This window comes from Echiichthys vipera, assembly GCF_963691815.1.
Source record: "Echiichthys vipera genome assembly, chromosome: 20".
Taxonomy (NCBI): Eukaryota; Metazoa; Chordata; class Actinopteri; order Perciformes; family Trachinidae; genus Echiichthys; species Echiichthys vipera.
In genome coordinates this window covers 12,438,764-12,465,218 of record NC_139845.1, presented here as the reverse complement: position 1 = coordinate 12,465,218, position 26,455 = coordinate 12,438,764, and the positions used below count along the sequence as shown (strand labels likewise).

At 41.0% G+C, this 26,455-nt stretch overlaps 1 protein-coding gene across 1 annotated transcript; it reads right to left on the bottom strand.

Moving 5' to 3' along the window:
• Positions 1 to 237: 237 nt before the first annotated feature.
• lrrc17 (leucine rich repeat containing 17) lies at positions 238 to 26,455 on the bottom strand. The gene is made up of 5 exons (XM_083935617.1): positions 26,222 to 26,455; positions 16,421 to 16,799; positions 15,116 to 15,611; positions 4,891 to 5,046; positions 238 to 1,141 (listed from the first exon to the last, which is right to left on the bottom strand). Exons 2-5 carry the CDS (start codon positions 16,691 to 16,693, stop codon positions 699 to 701), a joined length of 1,368 nt encoding a protein of 455 aa, XP_083791743.1. The 5' UTR covers positions 16,694 to 16,799; positions 26,222 to 26,455; the 3' UTR covers positions 238 to 698.

Below are 26,455 nucleotides of genomic sequence, written 5' to 3'. Positions count from 1 at the left end.
AGTACCCCGATGTATGTTTTATAATAAAGACATGGAAATCTCACTTTTTATGCTTTTTAAACCTTTAAGGTCTAAGGCCATTATTATAATTTAGCATGATGCACTTGGTATTTTCCCAGTAAAGTGTATGTGGAATCTTACATGAACTCTGTTAAACAGTGAGTTACTGTACGACATATGAGATAGTTAGTATGTCAACATACATGTTTGACTTCCATCATTTCAAACACATTTTCAGAAAAAATAAACCCAACTTTATTTCCAGAAAACAGGTAGACAACGTAGTACATGAATTAATACAAAAACGGACCCAAAACTTTTTAGGGGGAAAAAGTATATCCTCAACTAAAATGACTGAAAAGGAAAAGAGAGAGAGAGAGAGAGAGAGAGAGAGAGAGAGAGAGAGAGAGAGAGAGAGAGAGAGAGAGTGCACCTAGAGTTGATTGTGTGGGAAATTCAAAGAGACGTCTTGGCTGGGGTTATTAGACCTGATACAGACTGAATGATGATCACTAAAAACACAATGGATTTTATCCCAAAATTGTACTTTTACACGTCACATGTTTTTATTTATACATCAAATCGCTGAGTCTACCTTTATTAATCCATTCTTCATCCTCTCCACAGACCTGCATTTTAATCCAACTCTCCTTTGATCTCCACTCTAAACCGCACCAGTCCGCCGAGCCACCACCTTTCTAACTCAGCCTGATGATCTCAAACTTTTTGGGCTTCTTCTTTTGCAGGGGCCGAGGCAGACGCTCATCCTGCCCCTCACCCGTCTCCCCCACCGACTCCTGTGCCTCATTGTCCGCCCCCCCTTGTCCTCCCTGCCCCGTATCCATCCCTCCAGTTTGTCTATCCTTGGGACATTCCCCATTGTAGGTCTTGACATAATCCTCGACGCGCCAGCCCCTGAACTCCTGTGGCTCGGAGCAGATCAGGCCAGTGTAGAAGACGCCGGGGTGGTGCTTGAGCCAGTAGATCAGGTAGTGGATGTTGTAGTCGCAAATCCAAGGGTTGTTCTCCAACGAGAGCTTCCGTAGGAAGTAAAGGTCCTCCAGTACACCATATTGGAAGTAATGGAGGCTGTTGTTGGACAGGTCCAGCTCACGGAGATACAGCAGGCCTGCGAATGCAGCTGGTAGGGCAAGAAAAGTTAAACAAAATCAGTTGGCATCTTATACTTCTGCCTGAATGCAAAATTGTCCATCCTGTCTCCCTGGACACTTCCTGTTTTTTTAACAGACAGTTGCTTATTTACATATTCTGCAGACACAGAGCAACATGGGCATTCACTTGAAATAGTGTCCCTAGCCGTCAGCCAAATATTCATTTTTCCTCCAACTGCTGAAGGCCTATTCGGATGGGATTAGTTTGACGTGTGGATGGGGTAAAATAGTTTTGACCGTTCTACAAAAGGTGAAAATGGCTGTAATTTTGACTGACATTCTTAGGAATAATTACTGACTGCAATCGGACGGGACGAAAACCGCTGGTTAAAATGACCTTACCCCATGTCCTCACATGAAACTATTCCTGTCCGAATAGGGCTTTACACTCCTAAATGCTCAACTTTCTTCTCAAGGTAGTTGATAACTTTGTCTGTCTACTGTATTGTGCTTGGTAGGTAGAGTACAGTTGATTTATCAGAGCTTGTTTGCTGAACTGCTGCCTACTGTGTCAGGAAACTGTGCTGATGAGAGCTGTGGGAGTCAACTTTTTAAAAATCGTGGGTCACCAACCAAAACAATGAACTGAAAGATGCCAAAATACTCCATAGAGCTGACAGGAACTGCAGAGTTAGATGATTTCAAACTCTTTACATTACTCATTACAATAAAGAGAAAAGATGACAACCACTATGTGGAGGTGAGCCCGGTTGGCTCTCAGCTGCAGGAGAGAGAGGTGTGCGGTAGGCTCAGGAGAGCAGTGCCAGGTGAGATGATGAGCTCAGCTGACACTTGACTAATTACACTCCTTTAAATTAAGTAGCGTGGTGGACCTCTGATGAGTGGTAAGATGTTGTTTATTGAGTAGAAAACTGTGAGCAACTGGATCATGTGCCAGAGAAGCTGGGAAAACAGTGGTGCATGGTGGAACAGTTATGTTGTATATTTATGTTAAAAGCCTGGAGCAGCAGGGTGGCAGCGACACTTGCTACATACCAAAATTGTAGTTTCAGGGTCAACATATGGTCATGGCATGTGTTCGCACAGAAATTTAACCAAAACTTGTGCTGTCTGAAGTGTGTTGAAAATGACACACTTACTGTGCTTAAATATTACAGGAAGTTGCATTTCCTTAAAGTATTACATGTATATATTATTTAGCAGGGGTACTGAAAACCACTTGACTTTAACTGTCATCATTTTTAGAATAAGAGGTTATTATTTCTAGTTGTCCCTTATACTATACATCTCCACTTGAAAATCCAAAGTGACTTTGATCTGGGCATAACTCGACTTAAAAAGGTGACGCTGGTGTCCTTAAAAGCTTCCAGACACTATTATCAGTCTGTGTAAAGGGACAGTGGAGACTGTTTCACGCTGTCCTCTAGCCTTAGGGCCGAGCTTTGATCTTACAAAAGTGGAAAAGACAGGAGGGGAGGGAAATGGGAGGATGAAGACATCACTGAGAAATGAAAGAAAAAATACTATAATCCTTCTGAATTCAATTTTCACTGTAACAGATAAGTTACTGTGACTGCAGTCTCATCGCCCCACCATAAAGAAGACTCTCTCACACTAGAGGAAACTATAGGAGCGTAATAAGGAGGGATGAGGGAGGGCCCCTTCCGTGTCTTATCTCTCTGCTCATGAGACTCATGACTCTCCCAAAGGAGCCTCTGTTAATGAGCTTTTTTTTTTAACCACTATGACCAGAGGATCCTTATCTCACTGTCCTTTGAGACTACTGTCCACTTTTTATCATGAAAAAAAATGCAAGCAAAGAGCCCTGCATAACACCCTACTGTAAAGTATTTTAATCAGCATTCCACCCAGGACTGCAGAGCCATACAACATCATTTGTTCCAGCGTTAATGCACATGCAACGGTATTTGAGTTAACAAAGAACTAGGCAGAATGGCATGGAAACACAATCCTTATCCAACTTCAGCTGAGGCGATAAATTAGGGTTTTTACCCCCCAGGCTTGCCCCGCTCTGGGCTGATTTTGGCAACATGTCTCCATAACAAATAAACACAATTCCAAAGTCTCTGGTTACCATAACTACAGATATCACTGTTACATAAGTCCCACCATTACATAATTTTCTGCTGCTTCGTTGTTGCATGAAGAGCATAAAGAAATATATGTTTGGAGTTCCAGATGGGTGGTTCCCCTACATTGTGACAATTCCTAAAATGTCAAGCTATTAGTCATAGGAAAGTGCACTAAATTGACCTTCAAATAAACTGTGCTCTCCTGTGACTGTCCAAATTATTGCCTTGTTTCCAGCAAGGAAAAGCCACTGCAATCCGGCACAAACATCAGCTAAAATCAGCTATGGAAGACAAATGCAAACAATTGTGCATTTCTTCGTAAAAGCCCTAGAGTGCCAGATTTTTTATGCATTTCATGTGGAGGGTGACCAGAGCGGGAAAGAAGCATGAATGAAAAGACAACCTGTTTTTATTTTACTCCAAATGTAAACATGTTTGGAAGGAGAAACCATGATTGAGGCCATATGTCACTGGCTATCAAACGCTCTCAGAATTACACAGAATTTCTTTTTCACTTTCCAAATAATCTTGGGCACGCTGCGGCAGGCTGTAGTAGATTGTTTACATGTGTTGCAAAGTAATGAAGAAAACTACAAGGTTTTGTATAGATTTCCCTCCTGGGCAGGAAGACATGAGCCCAGACATCATTAGCTTGGAGAGAGTAATGAGTCTGCACTGTCTTTAATGATGCTAGTGCTTAGGCAGAATTTCTATTCAGAGCAGATATTCTGATTCAGTAAGATTAATCTTTTGAGCACTAAACTGTCTTATTTTCCTGATGAGGTTATTTGTGTTTTTAAATGGGCCACTTGTGTTAGTTGTGCCAGTATTGTTTATCATTTCAACATCTTTGTCATCCATGTTTAAGCTTGTAGTCGTTTAACCCAATGGTTCCCAACCTTTTTGTCTAGAGACTGAGAAGTCTATATGCAGTAGTAATGTTAAAGTGGTGTGATCAGTTTAACCAAAGAGTGATTTTTTTAAAAACTTTTTTTAATTAGAACACTTTTAGAGGCATGGTGATGTAAAATGAGTCTGTATTTCTTGAGAAAAAAACAAAGATGAGTAGTTACTGCACTTAGGCTTTGCAGGGCAGGATTGTGGCTATCATTTCATATGTCAGATTTATCTTGCAACCCATTGGGGGAGAACCTTTTAAATCTTCAAAATACACATTATTTTTCTCATGTCGTCCGTCTGAATAAACCTCTATTCACTCTGTCTAAAGCCCAGTCTGCTCTGATTGGTCAGTGTTTAACAGCACTGAAGCAGCCCTTTCTGCCTATACAGTATAGAGAGTATACTGTAGTTGTGACATCACAACCTTACAGAAGTCCTGGCGGCTCATTTGATGAAAAAAAAATACGGTCTGTGTGAATTTCAGAATCAGAATCAGAAATACTTTAATAATCCCAGGGGGAAATTATTTAAAATGTCTCTTTGGTTTGAGCATTTTGATACTTTCACAGTATTTATATAACATCTCCTGCTTTAAAATCTAAAATAAAATTTTTGAATCTAAACAATAGGGGACCTTTAACTTTTGACAGGAGCCGTGTCTGTTGAACTTTACTTTAAGTCACACATATCTTTGTGGCCATGGCATTACACATTGAAGTGGCCCGATGTGTATGAGCGGTATCGGGGGCTGGGGCAGTGGTTACCTGTGTCTATATTGTGCAGGCTGTTGCTGCTAAGGTTGAGCAGCTTGAGGTCTTTGGACAGCAGGAACTGTTTGGGCCTGAGATGTTTGATGATGTTTCTGGAGAGATCCATCTTCACTATGTCAGATGGCAGGTCAGACGGGATGTTGTTCAAATCTGCAAAGAAGGTAAAAGACAAAGAAACATGAGTTCTTCAACTGCGATAGCAGCTGGAACGACAGATTATGTTTTTGCAAAGTTTTAAACTTTACCACAACAAATAAAGATTTTTCCTGTATCCCTGCTGATAGGTTTACAGGATTGAAGCAGATGTGCAAATCAAATGAATACAAAGTGCAAAGCATCAGAAACAGCAGGAGAGCTGGAAATCCAATCATTCTGTATCTTTATACATTTTCAAGATGTTTCGTGGGTTGTGTGTAACATTTAACTTTTTCAAGATGGAGTCGAGTGTGACAGCATGTATAACAATATTTCACTTCTGTGCCAGGGGGGGGTGTTTCCACTCTCCTCCAGTGTTTCCAGACTCACAGAGTAAGAGAAGCTTTGGTAAGACTCTAATGTATGAAACAGTTTCCCACATATTCTCATCACTGTGACAGATCTTTTCTGGAGTTATAAATCAAGGTCCCATGTGGAGCATTTTTCATAAATCTCACAGTTAGATTTGTCACTGTCAATACGTTTTGTCCCGAAATCTAGAAACAACAGAGCTGAAGCTTGGATCAATAAATAAACTAAATCACAACTACAAGAATTTGTGATTACTTTTGTACAATACAAAAAGTTCCATTTTAAGTTCTGCAGATTAGTACATTAATGTTTAGTATTTCTACCTATTGAAGAACACTATTTAATAGTGTATGTTATACACTTTGAATTAAGTATAAAATTATACTTGTAATATCTTTTGTATACTTATATTTCAAAAATACTCCTTTTTGACCTCAGAGTGTCTGTAAGAATATGCAAATCATCTCAATTGGAGGACATATCTGCCCTGAAAATCATGGTGCAGATCTGTTTAGAATTGAGTAGGTGGTCCCAGCAACCTGTATGATTAATATGAACATGAGTGATTGTTTTTGAAGCAGTTTGCAAAGAGTTTGCAGATGAGAAGAAACAGGAGTACGTCTAGGGAGCGAATACTGACTGAGATATAATCAAACAATGTTTATTTTTATATAAAATCGCTTTATTTTGTATTTAAGAAAATATTGCGTACGATGTGTGTCAGCATTCATGCACACACGCATCTTGAGTAGTTTCCTATATGTATTTATTTATATGGACTGCATAATTTGCTTAGAAGAATGCTTATAGACCCTTTTATAGAGCAGATGTCACAGTCTTTACTGCCACAGATGTCTTAGATCTTAGTTATCATGGTGCCGTAAATCATTACTGACTCTAAGAATATATAACACACACACACACAGGACATACAGCATGTGCACAGATGTAGCCAATTAACTAAAGGAAGGGTAATTATAATGATGTGATGCAGCGATGGCCGACGAGTGTGCGGCAGCAGGCAGATATATTTACCAAAGAAAGAACCGACTTTGGATGCACGTTTTCAGCTTTCTGCAGGGAGTGCTTGAAGTCTAAAGGGAATCTTGCCATAGGTGTACATGTGTCTGCAACTTTGTCCAAGATTAGAAAAAAAAGGAGGAAAAAAATGCTGGAAATCTTACATCAGACTCCAATTCCCAGGCTCCCTTGTGAGAAATGAAACTTCAAACCTTTAGAGCCAAAAACAGATGGTCTCTGTCCAAGTGAGATCCACTGTGGCCTTCTGTGTTTTACAGTAAACGTGGATAATCTCCAACACTGTGTATTCAGTAGTGACAATGTCTGTGGCCAGTAGGACCTATTTTCTTGAAGCTGAGCCAAAGATGGAAAGATAATCTTGCTTATCTTGATTTACTATGTTGCTTATCTCTCGCTCATTGCTTCCTGGAACTAAACGTGTGTTCAGGAAGTCCAATAATTTATCAGGAGGAGCCTTTGGGGTATCTTGGGTTTTTTTTGAGCAAATCCTTTAGATAAAGTGTTATGCTCTCTCCCACTTTAACATCTGTGCCCCTGCAGAGCAGACTGCTGAATGAATAAACACACATACTGTAGAGAGAAGGAGAGAACATGTCAGGAAAAATGAAAGTCATACATTCATTTGGTTGTTTTTTTTTGTTTTGTTTTTTTACTGAATCTGCTGAAGTCATTATGTCGGTGCACATGTGAACATCTGTCCCTCCTGGACTTTTCTGGCCAAAAAAGTGATTTGTACTACCTGAGAAACCCTCTGTGTGTTTCGTCTGATGACACCTCTGCTATAAATTTAGTTTGGACCATTGGCTATTACATTTCAACTGTAGCACCTGCTTTATGTCAAAGTGCAAGGTTTGAATTACTTTCTGCAGCAATTTAGTCAGATAATTGCCAAAACATCCAGTGTTCCAGTGTTAGTTATAGGCCATACTTTAGTGCACACAATTAATGTACAGCAGTATTAACAAATGTTTGAAGAGACAGAGTTAAACTTTAGCACAATTTAGTACAAGTAAGTAAGTAAGAACATTAATCTATGGGTTAGCACTGCTGATGAATTACATGTACACAAAGTTTTACAAACAAATCTGCTGTCAGTCTCTTTTTCACCATATATTCTATACAATGAAATAAACAGTTTGAAAAAGGTGTAATACAGCCACTGTATGTATGCAGGATTTATTTACTTGTTGCATTGAGACTTATTCCATTTGGAGCAGATTGTAAAATATGTTTTATACTGTTTAGACGGTAAAAAGGGAAGCAGTTATTTTTTTACAAAGTTGACATGATTACATTGTGGTCAACTGTACATAGCGCAGTGAACGTTTGTGGTTTGGATAGAGGGAATTACTTCTTGATGTGTTTCCTTAACATATTTTGGCACTAGATGTGCTGTGTTGTAGCATTAGGAAGCAGTGAAAAGGTTTCTATTTCATATGTTTAACAGTTTTCATGTGAGGTGCACCTCAGCTGCTTATATGTTATATGAACCAAGACAGTATAAAGCTAGGAGAGGAAATATATATAGTATAGTTATTTGTCTAACATGAGGGTTAATGTTGACTATGCCTTAGGAAAAGCTACACTACTAATCCAGACTGAAGTAAAAAATCTGGACTGAGTTGGGATCTTTTCCATCATTAACATTTAATGTGAATGGTGCACTTAACTGTCAGCATCCTCCATAATTACCACCTGTGTTTTCCTGGGCTCTGGATTTTGCATGTTGTGTTTTGGCTTTATGTAATACTCATAACTCTGTCACCATTGGGACAAAATATATAGACAGATTAGTGCCAGTAGTCACATCCTACCTTACAATGATTGTATTGAGAGTCATGCTAAGTTTTTAGAGGTTATTGCCTTAAAGCGTTAATTCACATTGACAGAATACAACAGAATAAGTTTCCACATTAGACTGACTTCCTCTCCAAATTGGGCTGCATTAAAGCTACTTTTACTTTTCTTCAGTATTATATGTCAAAACGTGACGCCTGCATTACCCACAATGCAAACTGTTGCACAGAAGGCGGAGCGGTTGTGCTTTAAACCAGCTTAAACTAAAGCTGCCCACTGCTCCTTAGGATGGGTTAAGAGCAGAAGTCAAATTTCACTACATAGAACTAGAACAATTGTATGTAACCACTGATCAAAACATTTTTTAAGTAGATCACCAACAGTTTGGTCACAGATTCAGGTGTGTCATGCAGGGTCATCCCTATGTTTCATGGCTCCTATGTTCCCCGGTCGCATAAGCCTATGCCTTCGCTGATTTAATTCAGGTCGGGATTAGGGTCAGGGTTAAGGGGTAGGGTTAGGGTCTACTTAAGCCTATTTGCTGTTTGCCATTTAGAATTCGGCACTGATTGTGAAAAAAATAACAGATCGGGGAACAATTCCCCATTCACATATAAAGATAGGACCTTTTTCGGAAAAAGCGGGAAACAGCTGGCCTTTTTTTTAATCCCATGGTCTGTTCTCATGCTCTGTTCTCTGTGTTTCGTTGCCCTTTCCACCTCAGCGTGACAAATTTCTTGAACCCACAGAAGTTCAGTTCCACAACACCTCTACAGTTTCCATTGTCAAAAGGACCTTCAAACTACTGCAGTTTGGCCTTCTGGTGGCTGGCGGAGTCTGCAGCTAAATCCTGTTGTTAGTAGAGAGTGCCGTTTTAATATCGTCCTCTTTCTCATTCATGCTCTCTGTTTCTCGCTCAAAACACATTATGGAGAATTCAATTCAGTCTGCTGACTAACTGCCCGGTGTCTGTGATTCAACAGGTCCAGGGAGAGCCTGACATAATATCGTGTGCGTGGGCTTTTGTGTGACTGGGAATCAGCCAACTCACCGTATACATGAGTCACTTCATTGCTGCCTACTCTAATGTTTATATGGAGGATTTATGTTACTTCTGAAACCAATGATTTCTTCACCCCATAAGCAGAGCCTTGAAGGCAGAATGCCAAAACAATCACTACCACCCTATAGGTGGGTTTCTGGTTAACATCATGAGATGTGTATGATAAAAACAACGTGGAATGACTTAATGCTTAAGGAGGCTAATAAGAAAAGCTGGCTTTGTACTAATTTTTAATTTAATGTGCCACATACTGTCTTACTAATACAGAAAACGGAGATTCAGTCATTTAATACATGCTAATATGACTTTTTAATGCCAATGTTTCTTTTTAAAGTTAGTGATGCTTTATTTATGATACACTTTTGTAGTTATCTTAAAGCTAATTTTCTCTAACATGCCAACATTCTGGCCAACTTCAATGTGTTTGAAAGAATTCTTTGTAACATAGTTCAACATGTTCACCTGACACTGTTACTGTAGACTTCGCAAATACATATTAGTCTGGAACCTCTGCCAGACTCAAAGGTACAGACCAAAATGCCTCTGGATGCAGTTACATCGACCTAAAACCAGAGCAACGTAGCGTGAACTAAAACCAATCACAGCAACAAAATGCTGCAGCGCTGTGCGACACATACATGAGGGTGTTTGGTCTGTTTTGTAGCAGGACTGGGTTACAAACTTTTGAAATTGCAGCAAAAATGCGTTTCTCACAACGTTTTGGTTATGAGTGGCGTGCCCAGGATCTTGCAGAGGATGAGCTTGCAGATTTGTCGGGCTCCAAGGCTATCAACAGGACTCACAGGACTCTGTTTACTGATGGCTGCAGGTTTTCCTGGTTACACTTTGCTGCCAAAAGCTAAACCATCCCCGACATTTGGTTCCGCAGCTCAAAATCGCAGCTTCCCATGGACATTTCATGGAAGCTTAACTTAAGGCTTCGTACGTTCCCTACGGATTAATAAAAAAGTCTAATAAATACAATTGTTTACAGCTAGTTCTAGGTAAAGCACAAGAGTTTACCAAAGTGTTGTACAGCCACATAACAAAATAACATGGAAACATGAAAAAGCAGATTACACACATAGTGTCATCCCATGCACAAATAAATAAATAATGGAACAGATGGAATATATAAAACGCAGAAGTGTAGAAACGGACACTTAAAGGCCTGAGAGAACATGTGGGTCTTGAGTTTGGCCTAGAAAGTGTCCATAGTGGGGGAACACTTAATTGAAAATGGTAAGCTGTTCCACAGCTTTGGGCCGCCTACTGCAAAGGCCCGATCGCTCTTAGCCCTTTGCCTCGAATGAGGGACAGCCAGGAGCAGTTGGTCTGACGATTTAAATGATCGGGGATTGGAGAGGCGGCACAGGAGATCAGAGATGTACTGAGGCACCAGACCTTGTTAAAGTAGGCTTTAAAACAAATAATAGAACCTTAAATTCTCTCCTGTCCTCCGGTAGCCAATGAAGGGCCAGAGGAATGCGGTAAGTTTACAAAAAAAACAAAACCGTATAACCGTATTAGAGATGACACCAAGATGTCTGGCATATGCATGAATGTTAGGTGGCATGGGCAGTAAGTGTTCAGCTATACCCCCAGTGGAGTTGGAGAGACCAAATAGGGTCACTTCAGTTTTACTGTCACTTAAGTGAAGTTTTTTGCCTTCCAATATTTCACATCCTGAAGGCAGTCAATGAGGGAGCGTACTAGGATACTGTTTTTATCAGGTATAGTTGAGTGTCGTCCATGAACAATGATTGAAAAATAACACCTAAATCAAGCATCTTAAAACCAGGGGAAAGTATATTATTATTAGTAATATTCACATTTCACCCTGGTGGATTATAACCGGGTTTTAAGTAGAGCTTCAAAATGCAAAAAGAAGAAACAGGAGCAAGAGAAAAAAATATAAGGTAGGTTATTTATTGAAAACTGCATTTAAACAGCCTGTTCATCAGCATATCAAAAGTTTAAGAACATTAGCCCTAAAGTGTCAAAAAGGACTAAGTAATGAGTAGCCCCTACTGTTCTTGTTAATCACTCCAGAAAATTAGTTTAGGCATGCTTAGGGAACGTTGCTCCATTTGGTGAAGAAGGCTTCACAAATGGGAATACAGGGTCTGGGACTAATATCCATTTTGGTAAACTTCCATTGCCACCCATCCCCAAATGTTCTCAATGGGATTTATGGGACACACAGGATGGTCCCAAAGAACAACGTTATTATCCTGGGAAAAAAAACCTTTGAGGGAGTGAACTGTAGTTACAATCCACCACTGCGAAATGCGAATATTTGTAATTTTCCCCTGGTCTTAAGATTTTGTTTAGGAGTGTATAAAGCAAATAAAATTGGCCCCAAGACGGCGCCTTGAAACACCACAGTTTAATAATGTATCCACTGTATAACAGGGGTTTAAACAGAAGTTACATTTTGATCTTACCACAGAGTAAGTCCACGTCCCATCTCAAGTCCACGTCCCATCTCTGAGAAACACAGCCATAAAAACTCTGACCACTCTGTGCAGCATTGATCTACAGTGAGAATGATGTGGAGCCTGAAATCTGCTGTGGTTCACCTCAGAGAGAAAGCCTTCAAACCAGAGTGAGGGAGGCATGGAGACCAGGGTAGAAAAACAGGGAGAAAGCCATAGATGAGGGGAAAATGTAGGGTTTGGAGACAGAGAGATCGGAATATGTTTCCACTCTTGCTCTGGGTTTCCTAATTTTTGCTCCCCACATGCTTTCCAGTCCAAAGTGAAAGAGAAACCATGTTTGTAGCACCTCTATAGGTAATCAACTGTTAAAGCTGACAGTCTTGCAATGAAACTGGACAAAATGGGTCAATATTATCAGCACATTTTGTGGCCATGTCTTGCTGCCTGTGTCAAAATCGGATTTTACAGGCTTTATTATTTTAGTTATGTTCTGGCCACGTAATGCATAGTCCATATAATAAAGCCGTATTTAATCAAATTACCAGAAACTTACAAAAAATATTAAAGGTTCCCTGTTGAGTTTTTGACCCCTAGCATTTTCAATTCAATTTTCAATTTCTTTAATTGAGAAAATGGACACTACATTAATTAACGTTTTTAATGTACCCGAGCTAACTTAAAGGCTAGTTTTCATTCCATTTTAGAACAATAGGCCTCAAGCAGGAAGCTAAATACTCTTATTTCTGTACACAACCACAATTTTGTTGGTTGTTTTATTTTCTTATTATATTTTTTTCTCTTAGGTAAGTACGGAAGCTGATTTTCCTTTAATGCCAGTAGTGGCTTATCGGATGTACAGTATGAGTATAAAGTCTCTAATCTGTTTTACAAGGGTACCATTGCTGCATCCAGGGTTTACAGTAGCGTCACCGAAGACGATTGTGATTGCTTAAAAGCAGTACAAACAGCCAACATCGTTTTTCCCCCTATACCAGAATGGTAACTTGTGCAGCCAGACCAAACTGCAGCGCTGGAGTATGGTCTGGTGATGCAAGACCAGAACTGACACTCTGGAAAATCACATGTTTAATTTATTTATAATAATATACCTGTGATTATATTTGACAGCTAATACAGCTAATGCAACCAGTAAAAACATTGGTGCTGGAATGCAGCACAGGGAAAACAAGAAAAAGACTCCAAACTTCTTGCATCAGCTAAGAGTACAACTGTATGTGCATCCTCCCAAATCAAAAGCACAGACACCACACTGAATGTCATGCAGCTGTAGTATAATAACCAACATTCACACATCACATATTGCTTTGATGGTGGGGCATGGTTTAGGAGGCAGGATGTGGAGAGTTATTATCAAGCCTGTGAGAAAAAACAGAGAAACCTTATAGTGGTTCAGATAAAGAATCAATTCAAAAGTTTTTTTCTGTAGACAAATTAGGAAAATACGTTGAAGCTTCCTCCAGCATTTACAAAACACAGATGCTGCATTGTGTGGTTTTGGCTTCTCAGTGCTCTGTGAAAGATTTCTCTCTGTGAAAGGCATAAGCCCCTCCATTTATAGAAGCATTCAATTGCTCATTTTATTCTAGGAGCTCACTCGGTCCGAAATATGGACTCAGACAATCTTTCAGTTGAGTATGTTGACAGGATGATTTGGGCATCAGAGAAAGAAGGCGACAGAGAGAAAATGGATAAAAGGGAGAAGATGAGAGAGCTACCAAGAATAAAGAGCCCACATGAAGGTCTGCACAAATTCAGAAAGTGTCTGCCTTCAGCGTGTCTTTGGAAAACAACAGTGACAAAGTTTTTATGGAGCACTAGAGAAGTTACAACCTAGCCATAGCAGCCTCATAGTGGCATTTTACACAGAGAGAATCAGATGTGAGAACTGGAAAAGCTGAAAGAAGCTCTCTTTTATTTTTGACTCATGTCTGCCTGTTTCAGTTTTTTTCTGCTGCCTTCAAACCATGCTGAGGTTGAGTTGCTGATGGTAACTGCAGCATTCTTAAATGTACACAAGTTTGCAGAAAGTTAATGAATGCATGATTCTAATCAGAATACAATACAATAGTGATTGTGCTGTGCTTGTTTGCTAAACACCCCACAAGATTACAGACACATTGCAACTCATCAAATAGATGGGATATACAATGGGATATAACAGAGCCATTTGTCATGGTTATTTGAATAGTTAAATACAAAGTGGCGATTCTTGTTAGTTGTCACGGTGTGACACACACCAGTTGGGCCGTAAAGTGTTTCACAGCTTGCCGCGAGGAAAGCACTAGTCGGCGGGTACGAGCTAGCATCTTCCGACAGTGGACGCACCACTAGAACCAGCGCTGCCGTTGGTCACCTGCCTGCTGTTCAGCTCATCGTCTGTAACCACTTCAGCATAAAAGCACAGCAGCACTAGCAAGAATACCAGCGAACAGCTGGCTAGCTAGCTTGTTAATGCGCCTGTGCCCCCATTCCGGTTCGGTTACAGAAAACAAGGCAAACAAAGTTGTCACTGATCTGTCGATAACAATGTGCTTTCCTACACAGTGACAAGAGTGTGAGGATGAATCTGTAAGTTGGTCATTGTTGTTCATCGTTACTCACTCATAACAGGTTTCTTTACGCTACTACTTCACTGCTCGTGACTGCAAAACCTCTCCTCAGTTTACTCCACCATCCTACTACGATGATTTAAATGAGAAGGTTCTTTTTACTCATTTCCTTTCTACTAGCATAACAATGCATCACAATCATGGCAGGTAACCTAAAATTTAGTTTGAAAGAACAGCCTATGACCAGCCCAGAGCCTGCTCCTGCACCTCCCTATGTGGAAAACATAATAAAACAAACACATCTCTGCTCCTCAGCCTCATTGTAACAAAATCATTTGTCAGCAAACTACTTCTCATGCCCAATTTTACTGTAGAAGCCATCAGAACTCTAAACTGGAGAGTGCTGAGCAAGCCAAACAAATGGGCCTTTTGTTACTCATGACGTTGACATAGCCTTTTTGACAGTTTAATTCTTTAATCACACATGAGAACCATCAAATAAGTAGAGAAGCTTCAGCTTCACCACACAGTGATGCTGCTTGATTTCACATGGCTGCAAATGAGAAGTTTTTTAATGCGTCTGATGAGTTATTCCTTGTGTGAGATTATTCCATCCTTCATATTCAGTTTGTCTTTTTCTGTGAACACAGTAGGCCAACACGTGTTTTTCTCTGTTATATTCAACCAACAACATTTTGACTGGTCTCGGACTAATTCAGCTTAATTCAGTTTATAATAATTATAAACATGACATCACACAAGATATTAAAGTTACAGAAAAAACAGAACTTGAGTCTCACCTTTGCTGCTGCAGTCCAGCAGAGGTTTGGGGAACATGTAGGTGTGGCACATGGAAGTGGCCTCTGTCTTCACCTTGGTTGGAGGCCCCGGCCGCCCCCCCTCTCCACCCCCCGGCCTCCTGTCCACCTGGTTGTCATCCGCGCACAACGAGTCCACGTTCAGCTTCCTCAGCTTCTGGCCCTTCAGTGACTGGGGCTCCGCACACTTGCCGTAGTTGCCAAGGTTGCGGTTGCTAGGCACCTGCAGGGTCCTGATCAGGCTGTCCAATGAGCATCGGCAGCTCCAGGGGTTGTCATAGAGACGGAGGTAGGTGAGACGGGGCAGAGGGAGCAGGACCTCCTCGGTGGCTGTTTTCAGTCTGTTGTGTTGGAGGAGCAGGGTGGTGAGCTGGGAGAGGCCGCTGAACGCTCCATCCTCCACCATGGAGATGTCGTTTTGCTGAAGGTCCAGGCTCTTCAGCTGGGAGAACTGGGAGAACATGTTGTCCCTCAAAACCTAAGGGGGGAGATGTAAACGTGTTTTTCTGTACATAAACCTCAGCTCAATTAATATTATGTCTGTCTAAAACAAAAACGTTATTTTCAGACATATAGTCAGCGTTTAACACAATAGTTTGCTCCATGTGCTCCATCACAAAGCTCAAGGACCTGGGATTAAACACCTCATCCACTCTCATCCTGTGCTCTCAAGCAAATTGCAAGATATAGCTTTAATAATATTTTTTTTTATATATATACACAGTTTTTAATGAATATATTTTCAATGTTTTTATAATTCTATGCACAATCCAACAGGGCCAAAGAACCAGCTAAGATTAAAAGAAAAATCCACTTTGTTCATTCTTTCCCTCACTGCTCATTCAATCAAGAACCCAACTCTTTGAACTTCAAAATAAAGCTCAATTACACTCATTTTTCAACGTGTGTTTGTAAGTAATTTGTCCTTCTTTTTTCGCTCACTGGCTGAGCATTTTTGTTTTGTTCCTCTCAACACCTGTGGCACACATCCTGTGCGCTCATTCAGACGTGCAGAAACCTACACGCACACATACAAAGCAGGAAAAATCGTACTTTGATCCTAACTCCAAATAAATGGTGCACAGATGCTCATGGTATCAACAAGCTGGCTGGGTTTAGGGTCAGGGTATGAAGCTTAACAAACAGAAAATTGATGCGTTTGTTACACAAAACTGTATGAGACATTCTCAGAACCTATTCATTATTGTTAGTTGTGTCTGAAACCACCTGCTACAGCCCATTTTTTTTATGTCTTACCACTTATTTGTACAGTGCACATGTAAATACCTGAATCTTATTTCTTGCCAGCAGCAGATGGTGAATATCTTTGGGCCAATCCTGCATCACAGTGGTCAGCTGCCTGTCCTGGCAGTCCAGGTACTTCTCTCCTGCCTCCATGTATTCCTTACACTCCTGAGTTTGACGTTTCATGACTCCGGCCCTGCCTCTGCCCCGTACGCGGACCCCAGCATCCCTCTCCGCAGCCCCTGACCGAGGGCCTCTCCGGGGCTCAGCTGACCGGAGGAGCAGCAAGAGGAGGAGGGTGGCGATGAGACGCATGATGGGATAGAAGAGGAGAGGTAAGGAGGCCTCTCTGTAATTAGGTCAACCTTGGAAGACTGTTGTTGGAAGATCGGTGTGACGGGACACGGGAGGCCAGTCACAGCTGTGCGTACAAAGAGGTAAAACAGAGGAAGAGAGAGAGGTAAATTTCACTGGCCACTTCACACAATCTGACTCACAGTTTCGCCATTAAGCTGACACTTGAATAACTGCTGGTGAGTTGTTTGATACAGTCTCTGGCTATCAGTAAATTACACCCTAATTTGCTGATTCTCCTTAGACAGAATTATAAGGGTGCTTAAAGACGCATTAGAGAAAAAAAAAAGCACCTTATTAATCCAGCAATCCACCATTGTTGTTACACACGTAAATGCCCAGAATACTCAAAATACACACAGGACCCATAGGCATGCATTTAGAATTAAAAACTTCTGACACCTTCCTTTGTTTTTATGTCACTGGTCGTTCCAGCATTGCCTCACTTTTGTGGTGATTCGCCTGTAATCCATAGAAAAATGAATAAAGGTACACTTTACTTTACTTTGAAGTATCATGCTGTGTTCAGTCCAGTGTCAGGACAAATACAAACATCACCAACAGCTAAAAGACTTAGCTTGGGTGAATGAAGAGTTAAATTAGTCGAAGCTCTGAATTATTTTTTACCAAAACCACCTGGCAAAGTAAAGGTGGTGCAGTAGTGAGCCAGAAAGTTCACTCTTTACTCAGTTTAATCTGTAATTGTAGTTTTTGGAATCCATTTTTTGAATGTCCCTTGCCACTAAGATTACAGATTACAACAGAAACTATATCTTGCAACGGGATCACACCTGCTGTGCCAAATCCAGCTGGGGGGGCGTAAAATTTCCCTACTTCCTACCGCCCTGCTTTCAGCGTCCTTGCTCAGACCCACACCCATCTTAGAACTCTGTGACGCTATCGCAGTGATCAAATCTGGCAAAATACTCAAAACCGCCTCTGGTAGTTCCTGCTACAGTCGGTGTCTCCAGAACCACATTTTTCCATGATGACACACACACGCGCAATGTCATCAAATATTATCAGTTAATCTAGAATCAGTAAGTAGCACAAGGGTAAAGCGAACTTAAAATCCACAAAGGACCATGTAAATGTGTGTGGGACAGAAAACATAACTTTTTCAATGTTTTACACATTCTGAAGGAGAGATTATTAAAAAGTTCATAGCTAAAGAGAAGCAGTAAAAAAGTTATTCACACGTACAATCAAATGTATCGGGATTTGTCGTAGTGGCATGCCGAGACATGCTGACAAATAAAATGGTAACACTTCGCATGTTGAAAGAATTAGTGGAGAGAGCGAGAGGAAACAGGAAAAGGGGTTTCAAGGAAAAGAAAGAGACATTTGTTACGTGTTAACATGTTATGGGTTAAAATGTGGTTGCAGTAAAGTGGTGCTTTCTTTCAGGGATATCCCATAAATGCTGTCTTCCTTAAGCTAAACAGACCTGGATGTTTTTCACTCCATCTCTTCCAGACAATTTTTTTCTAAACATGCCCTGACTCTCTGCCTTTTGTGTCTTATGTCCCATCTCTGACATCCATGTTTTCATGTTGGTGTCTTCCTATTGATGATTTGCAGGATGTTTATCCCTTGCAATAAAGTATATCTTTTGCATTAATATATAAAATGTGTCAGATCCATATGTGCCTTTTATCTGAATTTAAACAGTATGACCGTTCTAATAACGACTCAAAGGAGTGCTGCCTGATCGGATTAGGCAACTACAAAACTTGCTTAGTCAAAGGGATAGTTTGGCATTATACTTGTCTTATAGTCTCCCTGAGGTTTCCAGGAAACCATCCCCTCTTATTATGACTAAAAGAGATTTTAGGTGTAGGGATGATGTGGAAGCCCTCAAAGGCAAGGTGAAAAAAAAGAAAACTTTCAGGCACTGTTGGCCAACGCCTAAGTTTATCTTCCAGATACTATCTCCTATATAAGAGATAGACAACGTCCGAAAAATATAATTTCACCTTGCCTTTCAGGTCTTCCATAGGGGGAACCCTTTTAGTTAAAAAAAAAAAGAATCCATTTTTGGACTGATTATTCACATGACCACAAAAGGTTGTCTTTAAACTTATTGGAAGGAAATATATACATTTGAATTCTTGGGAAATTGACGTATTTGCTTTCTGACAAAGAGTTAGATTAAAGGGTCTACACCACTCTCATGTCTGTGTGCTAAACACAAAGCTACAACCAAAAGCTGGTTGCTTTGCTCAGCCTGTCGACTGTAAATAGAGTGAAACAGCCAGCCAGGAAAGAGGAACTTCCTGTCTTGTCACCTGGAAAACTAGTCCCATCCAAGTAGTAGTCTTAGTCTTACTGCTTTTGCGTATTCCTTGCTGTCTAACTCTCTGTACTGCCAAACAGTGACATTATTTTCAGACAGAAATATGAAAACTCCAAGACATGGACTGGAAAAATTTCAATATTTATGGCTTAATAATGATGCCGATTGTCATATTTCGCCACAGAGACATTTCTTTTGGACTTACTACTTGCTGGGTCCCTTGTGTGATCAGGGGCAAAAAGGCAAGACCCACAGTTCTGCCAAGATACTGTACACACACACACACACGCACACACACACACACACACATAGGCTTACGCGCACGCTCCGTCCAACTCAGTCCAACTGTACCAAACCTCAGCCCCCTTCCAGTCTTCCAGTCTCTCACACAGTGGAACAAGCCTGTCAATGCAGATGGTGTCGTTCCATTGTGAATAACAGACCGGGCATGTCAGACAACAGCTGAGAATGTACCAGGGGAGGCACTTTCCAGTCCACTGAGTGCTCTTTGTCTGTCAAAATATCAATCGTCTCAAATGAAGCAAACATGAAAGTTCGATTTCCTTCACTGCAGCCAACGCATGCAATAATAGACTTCTAGTGAGCCGTCGCTCCAAACCCAACAGAAACTAAATGAATTAGTTATTCTCAGCTGCCAGTTGTCTGTGTGTGTGTGTGTGTGTGTGTGTGTGTGTGTGTGTGTGTGTGTGTGTGTGTGTGTGTGTGTGTGTGTGTGTGTGTGTGTGTGTGTGTGTGTGTGTGTGTGTGAGAGAGAAACTGAGAAATTGAGTCCTGTCTTTTTTCACTTTAATTTATATACAAGCAGGATTTGTATGTACATGTGCATGGGTCCTATATCGACTGCAAGCCCATGTTTGTGTGTCTGTGCAGGTGATGAGAGACATGTTTCAACACAAGGTGGTCTTGTGCCAGTCCAAACACAAGACTAGACGAGACTCGGGTGGAAAGCATGGAGAGGGGTCTTGAGTGGATCCAGACACATCCATCTCCCTGTATAACGGCTGTTAAGTTAGGTCATTTGGTCTGGTAAAGGTTGTTTATGTGTATGATGCAAGTAGTCCTGCATCTCCACGCGTAAAGCATGGAACTAACCAGCTGTTGAAACTTAACTTTTATTGCAAAATAAAAGAAGGAGCATGTCTCTCTATTTCCCTCTGTAGTCAATGAACCATCCTAAAACCATTTTTGACCGGTAGCTGGTGCTGCTCAGATCTTAACCACATCACAGCTGTTGACCAGGAAAAGACCAGCCCTTTCTTAGAAATCTAGCTACAGTCAGCCCGTAATATCCATGACACATTCCAGCTGGGACCATAACAAGCCCACTCAGGCCAAACCTGTCCCTGTGGTTCACCTCATGCCCATACAAGCCCAAATTAGCCCCTCCAGTCTAGTAACCTATTATTTCCCGCCCTAACTCCTTCTGGTCAGTCTGCGCCAACTCAAAGAAAAAACATCTCCTTCTGTCAATAAACCTCCAGCAGAATGCCCTGAGGGTTTCAGTCCTCAGGGTCATTGCTCTAAATACAAGAATAAAGTTTGGTCTGGACATAAATGTGGTAGCAATATGTCTCTCATTTTTGGATCATGCAAAAATAAGCCTGGGGGAAGAACCTGAGGCTTTTTTTGAATAAAAAGGTGGTCAGCTATTTGTCCACCCTGAAAGTGCATGTGCGGACGTTATCACGTAGCTAAAAGTACCTCTGTCAGTCAGCTACAGCCTCATTGAGCTGCTAGCATGGCAACTTTTGTTCAAATACTACAAAGCTGCCAATGCTATCTGACATTTCAACATATTCACTGACCAGTTTCATAATTTAAGTTCCTATTTGTTATTATAAGCGAGTTAAGCAGATTGAGGCGCTATATAAATACTGTGAAAGTACTGTTTTGCCACGGCTGCAATGACGGTGCGGAGATTCGGAGAGCACAAATGTGAAAGACCCGGATATGCCGTCCAATCAGAGCAGACTTGGCTTTTTCAGGAGGGGGGCTTAAAGAGACAGGATTGTTTCTAACAGAGGATGAATACAGGTATATTCAGACAGACAGTATGAGAATTTTTTTTTTTTTTCAAACATTAAAGAATGTAAACATGTTCTAGGAGAAACCCATAAAACAAGGATGGACCCAAGGATGAGTATAATATAGGGCCTTTAAAAGTATTTCGATAAAGGTAGGTGATTCTCATAATATGTGACATGGTGTTTCTTTCTCAAATCCAAATGAAACAGACCCCTAGACTGAAAAAGTGAGTTACCTCTGCATGTCAAATGGATTATCTCATCAATCATATTCTAGCCCTCAGCACATGTAGTGCTGTATTTTGTCTGACAGTTTTATCAGTCTGCTCACAGTTTAGTGAAGGTCTGGCATGTTAAGAGTGTAGTTTAAAGGCCTTAGGGTCATTCTGTTAACAGAATGTTGTTTGTTTTTTTATAATGGGTACTAATTATTTGAAATTTTACGTTGTGTTAACATTCCTTGCTCAATTTTCGATATTTTCACATTCCAAACACATTAGGTGGATTTCACAGGCAGAGACAGAATGAGCTGTCAGTAAACCTGTCAAATAAATTCACTTGAAACAAAATGAAATTGAAATGAGAGAATTATTATGGCATCCTCTATGATAGAGATTCAGTTACCAGTGTATACTGAACAGACACTTTACTGTATTATTGTGTCTAAAACTGCTGAGCCAGTGGAATAATCGTTATTTTGGAATTTGAGTTAAATCTTTCTAATAGCTTTTTAAACCAAAACAGTTTACGAGTCAGTCTTCTAGACAAGTATAGGACAGTACTCAGCACAAGTGCTTGCAATCGAAACAAACCACTGGATAAATGCTTAAGTCTGTGGTGTTTCTCAGTCTGGATTTTGTTTTGGGGAACAGTGTGCGGGGAGTGTAGACTTATAACAGCTTAACATCACCCTGCTGTATTAGCTTAAATAAACATAATATGTCTCATTTGAGTTACATTACATACATTAAACATACATACTTATAATGCAGGATAGTGTTGCATAATGAAGTGGAAAGTATAATATAACTAGGTGGCTTGGCAGGACTTCAGTGGTGGCATTAGCTAGGGTGAGGGGAAGTTACACCGCTCTGCCAATGAACCAAAGGTCAAAGTGCATTTAATGTGCGTTAATAAGGGCGGGGGAAACCTCCGTCTGGCACACACATGTTAATGCATAAAACTGCATAACAGTATATGTATGCAGATGTACACAAAGAGAGACATGAGTACAAGAGACTGTGGGCTCAGATGGGTCATTTGGCCTCAGCAGACCAGAGGAAACAGAGACAGGTTGGCCACCTACATCAGGAAGACGTGGTGAGAGAGGAGACATGACATTAAGAGAAATACAGATGGAGGAAGCACACATATTTGAAAACCACAATGTTTGAGACTGAAAATAACCCCAGGGGGAGAAAGTGAGAGACAGAGGGAAAGTCCTAAGGACACGATTAATGTCAGAAGCTGAACTTGTGTGGGACATTAAATATCATGATGTCAGCTAAAGGGAAATTCCCCTTGGCAAAGGGATTTGTTTGGTTTCAGGTGATACTGCTCTGCTTCTGTTAAGCCGAGAACACACAAGAAGTTTTTAGTTTTTTTAATCATCTGGGGAAAGAGCCAACATCACACATTAGCTAACGTTTGGTATTTCTCAAACCTTAGATTACATTTGTGGGTAAAAATACAAAACCCCTTTCAGAATTGTCCAGATCCCAGTCATAAAAGTCAAACATGCATGCACACGCATGTAACACCATTTCCACATGTGCAGAAACTCAATTCCAAACGAATGCTGGATGTGTAAATAAGAGCGTTTTTGCTAACACATTAGCCATATCCACTTTTTTATGGTGATATAATACGTCAGGTTTGTTCTGTTGCCCCCAAGTGGCCAAAAATGTTGCCCCTAATAATGAAAGTTTGTAAATTCAACCAGGCTGAGGAATATGCAAGTCATAAAACTACAAAAAAATCTTGCTGCACCTTTTGAAAACACAATTTCACAGCCTCTGACCCACAAAAGGTTGAGGTTGCACAGTCTCTACCTGCAGAGGCTCCCTGTGCTCCAATAACACTGGTCTGGCCACTGGGGATGGAAAGAGTTCAGACCTCCAGAAGAAACAGTTCAGAAACACAAGGGGCCACTGTGTTGCAGAGAGAAAGCGAGAACAAGCAGGGGAAGCTGCGAAAACAAGAACAAGCCTTTTCTCCTTAACCACTTGTAGAAATTCAGATGATAATGGAGGGGCAAGCAGAACGGCAGTCAGTCAGGTAGTTAATTACAGAAGTGACAGAGAGTTGGAGGGCAACAAGGATCAAGCGTAAAGGTGAGTGTTATTTCTTCATTGAGCCAACCGCCCAGCAAGCTGACCTTTGTTTCCTTTGGGCTGAATTCCCTTAATGTGTGGCTTGTTACCATGTAACAGACCTGCCATCCAGCTATAACAAAGAGACAGAGAGGAACATGGGGAAATAATGACAGTACAGATGAGAATGTAAAGAGAAGAAGAGGGAAAATAAAGTCCAACCACAAGCCCTGAATCTCTAAACCAGAGGACGAGACAGCAACACAGACAGACACATACTGTAGTGTGTTTGTTGGGAGAGCAAGCGACAGAGAGAACCCCCTTACACACCCCTGAGAGCCTAATTGAAACCAGACATTTCTGCGGAAAAGGAGGAGAGGCCAGAGGGGGGGTTAAGAAACAGAAAATGACACGTTTTTCAGAGAGGGTCAGAGGTGGTGAACTCAGCAAAACAAACATCAGAAGGAGTGTGTTCCTTATACACATAAGAAATATTCCATTCTCTAGCGTCCAAACCACATGAATAGCGACTACAACACTCACAAAAGGTTGCTGTCCCATGCACATTTTTTTTTTAGTTCATGCAGCTCCTGTGCGCGGGTGTCTGTGTGTTTGTGTTTGCGACAACCATGCAGCTTTCATTTGACGTTACACAGGCATCAGTGTGGTCCCCCTGCTTCTTGGCTGCATCTAATCATGCTCCGAAACTGCTAACTAAGAAACACTCAACTAGGTTATAAAAACACGATTGCACGCCAAAATGTCTCAGGTTTATAAATTCAAGGCCACATTTACTACCTTCATTTTTCTTTTGCAGTTTTCTATTCTATTCTTTTCTGTCAAAAATATTAAGTGTCTTGCAAAATGCTTCATCAGAATCGAGGGAGTTGAAAAACTTGAGATGTTGAGCTCTCACACGCACACACAATGTCTCTCCCCCCACTAACCAGCTATGTTCGTTGCTTTGTATTGGCGCCAGACACATCTGCACCTTAAACACACATGCACCAGGCACAGCGCACACTCAAACTTCAAGCACAACTCTCCCACTCCCACTCCCTCTCTCTTCTTACTACAGAGTGTTCCACTCAAACCTAACTGTGGCAAGCTGAAACGGCAGAAATTGAAGTAAAAGGGGCTCTCCTGCTTTGTAATCAGGGGAAACTTGCAAGTCAAGCTTTTTCTCTATCTCTCCCACCCCCCCTTTTCTTTTTTTTGGTGCAGGATTCCAGAGGGACAACACACACTGCTCCGCTCTGCGCTTCATGAGTCTGGAATTTTACTGAAACTTAGGGGGTATGTAACTCCATGTGCAGATGTATATAGCTGTGCTCACATGATTACATGATTTAATGTTAAAAAAACAAGTCTGCTCTGATCGGTCAGCGTTTCCGGGTCATCCGCATTTGCAATCTCTTCGGAGTCTCTGCACCATCATGGCAGCTGGGGAATGACTGTAACTACACTGTAGTGGCACTTTATACCTGTATATAGATGTGTCATCACAAGAGTAAGGAACTCCTGACACAGATTAAGCGTTTTGATAATTCCACAGTATTATTTATATAACACATCCACCTGCTTTGTAATTAAAAATAAACATGGAAATCTCACTTTTTACAAGATAGGACCTGCAAGTATCCACACAAACTGTCCAGGAAGCTCTGCAGAATTTCTGGCTTCTTCTTTGGTAATCTTACCCACAAATTTGGGAAATCGCTCAAAAAAGAGCTGTCTGACGAATATCCTGAATCACATCCAAAGTCTCTCAATTCAACTCTCATTCATTTGCTAACAGGATAAAGAGTTGGCTATGCATTCATTGAACATGAGTCATTAGGGGGGCATGACTGTCCAGAGTTTCCTACAGTACAGAGAGGGTCCAAGTGGGTAAATGAACCCCTCATTCTGGCAGAAGTGCTGCTTAGCTCTTTCTGTTGAGCTACACAGGGAACTGAATGTCTAATCACAGCAGTATGAGTGCTTTTATTTCATGGTGCATGCCCACCGGCCAGTTTCACAACAAAAGCAACAAGAGGGCATCTACATTTAGCAATTTAATGTTTTCTTTGCTGCAGACTTTATCTACAATTTATCAATGCCTGGGTGCAACGACCCTCATGAACTTGGCACAACTTCGACAACTCCACATTACAGTTTTGTAGTAGAAGAAGACAGTTCTTCAGAAATTCCTCAAATACTGAGCTGGAACAAGGTGCAACTTAAATGCGATGAATGCAATAATTCATTGCTTGTTTGGAGTTTTATCGATGGATTGTTGCCCATTCATATCTTCACATTGCAATTGCATCATTTGTGCGAGAGAGAGCTAAGCTGTATACTGAATCAATGTCTGACACTGAGCACATGTTCTCATGTACAGTTAATAGACTAGCTGTGACTTATCTTTGAATTACTTATCATGAAGCGCTTAGTAAGCTCTCTATTCATTCTTTCTATGCATACACTATCAGTGCATGCTTATAATGAAACAATAAGAAAGCAGAAACTGGGGGATAAGAAAAAGGAAAAGTCACACTTCATGTAAAAGATAATAATCCTTTGTTCGGACTCTATTACACACTCTGAAACCTAATGACCATTTCACATCAAGATAGTATAATATGCTGTGCTCTTTTCCAAGCCTTCAGGGGATCCGATTTTGTAACCAAGAACTAAACATTGGTGCCAAACATTACTTGCCAAAACAATCCTCTTTGGTACTGAATATTGCATCAGGGAGGATTGGGGCTTTGCTCTTGCTTTCAGCTGAATAATATTTTATAGATAGACAGATCTGATGCACTCTGGTACAATATGAAGGTTTCAGTCCTACCTGTGCAGGAAGAGTATCTGGCCCGGGCTCGTCCACTAGGACCTGCAGATCTCCGGTTGGTCCCGCGTCCCCGGCTCCTAATCCTGTCATGAGCGCTGAGTCTTAGCCAAGAAAATCTGCCTGGCTGCCTATAAACTTAGAGCCTGGAGTGAGGGACGAGCGACTGTCTGCTTCTCCAATCTTTCTCTCTCTCTCTCTCTCTCTCTCTCTCTGGCCCTGTGATTGACTACTGCC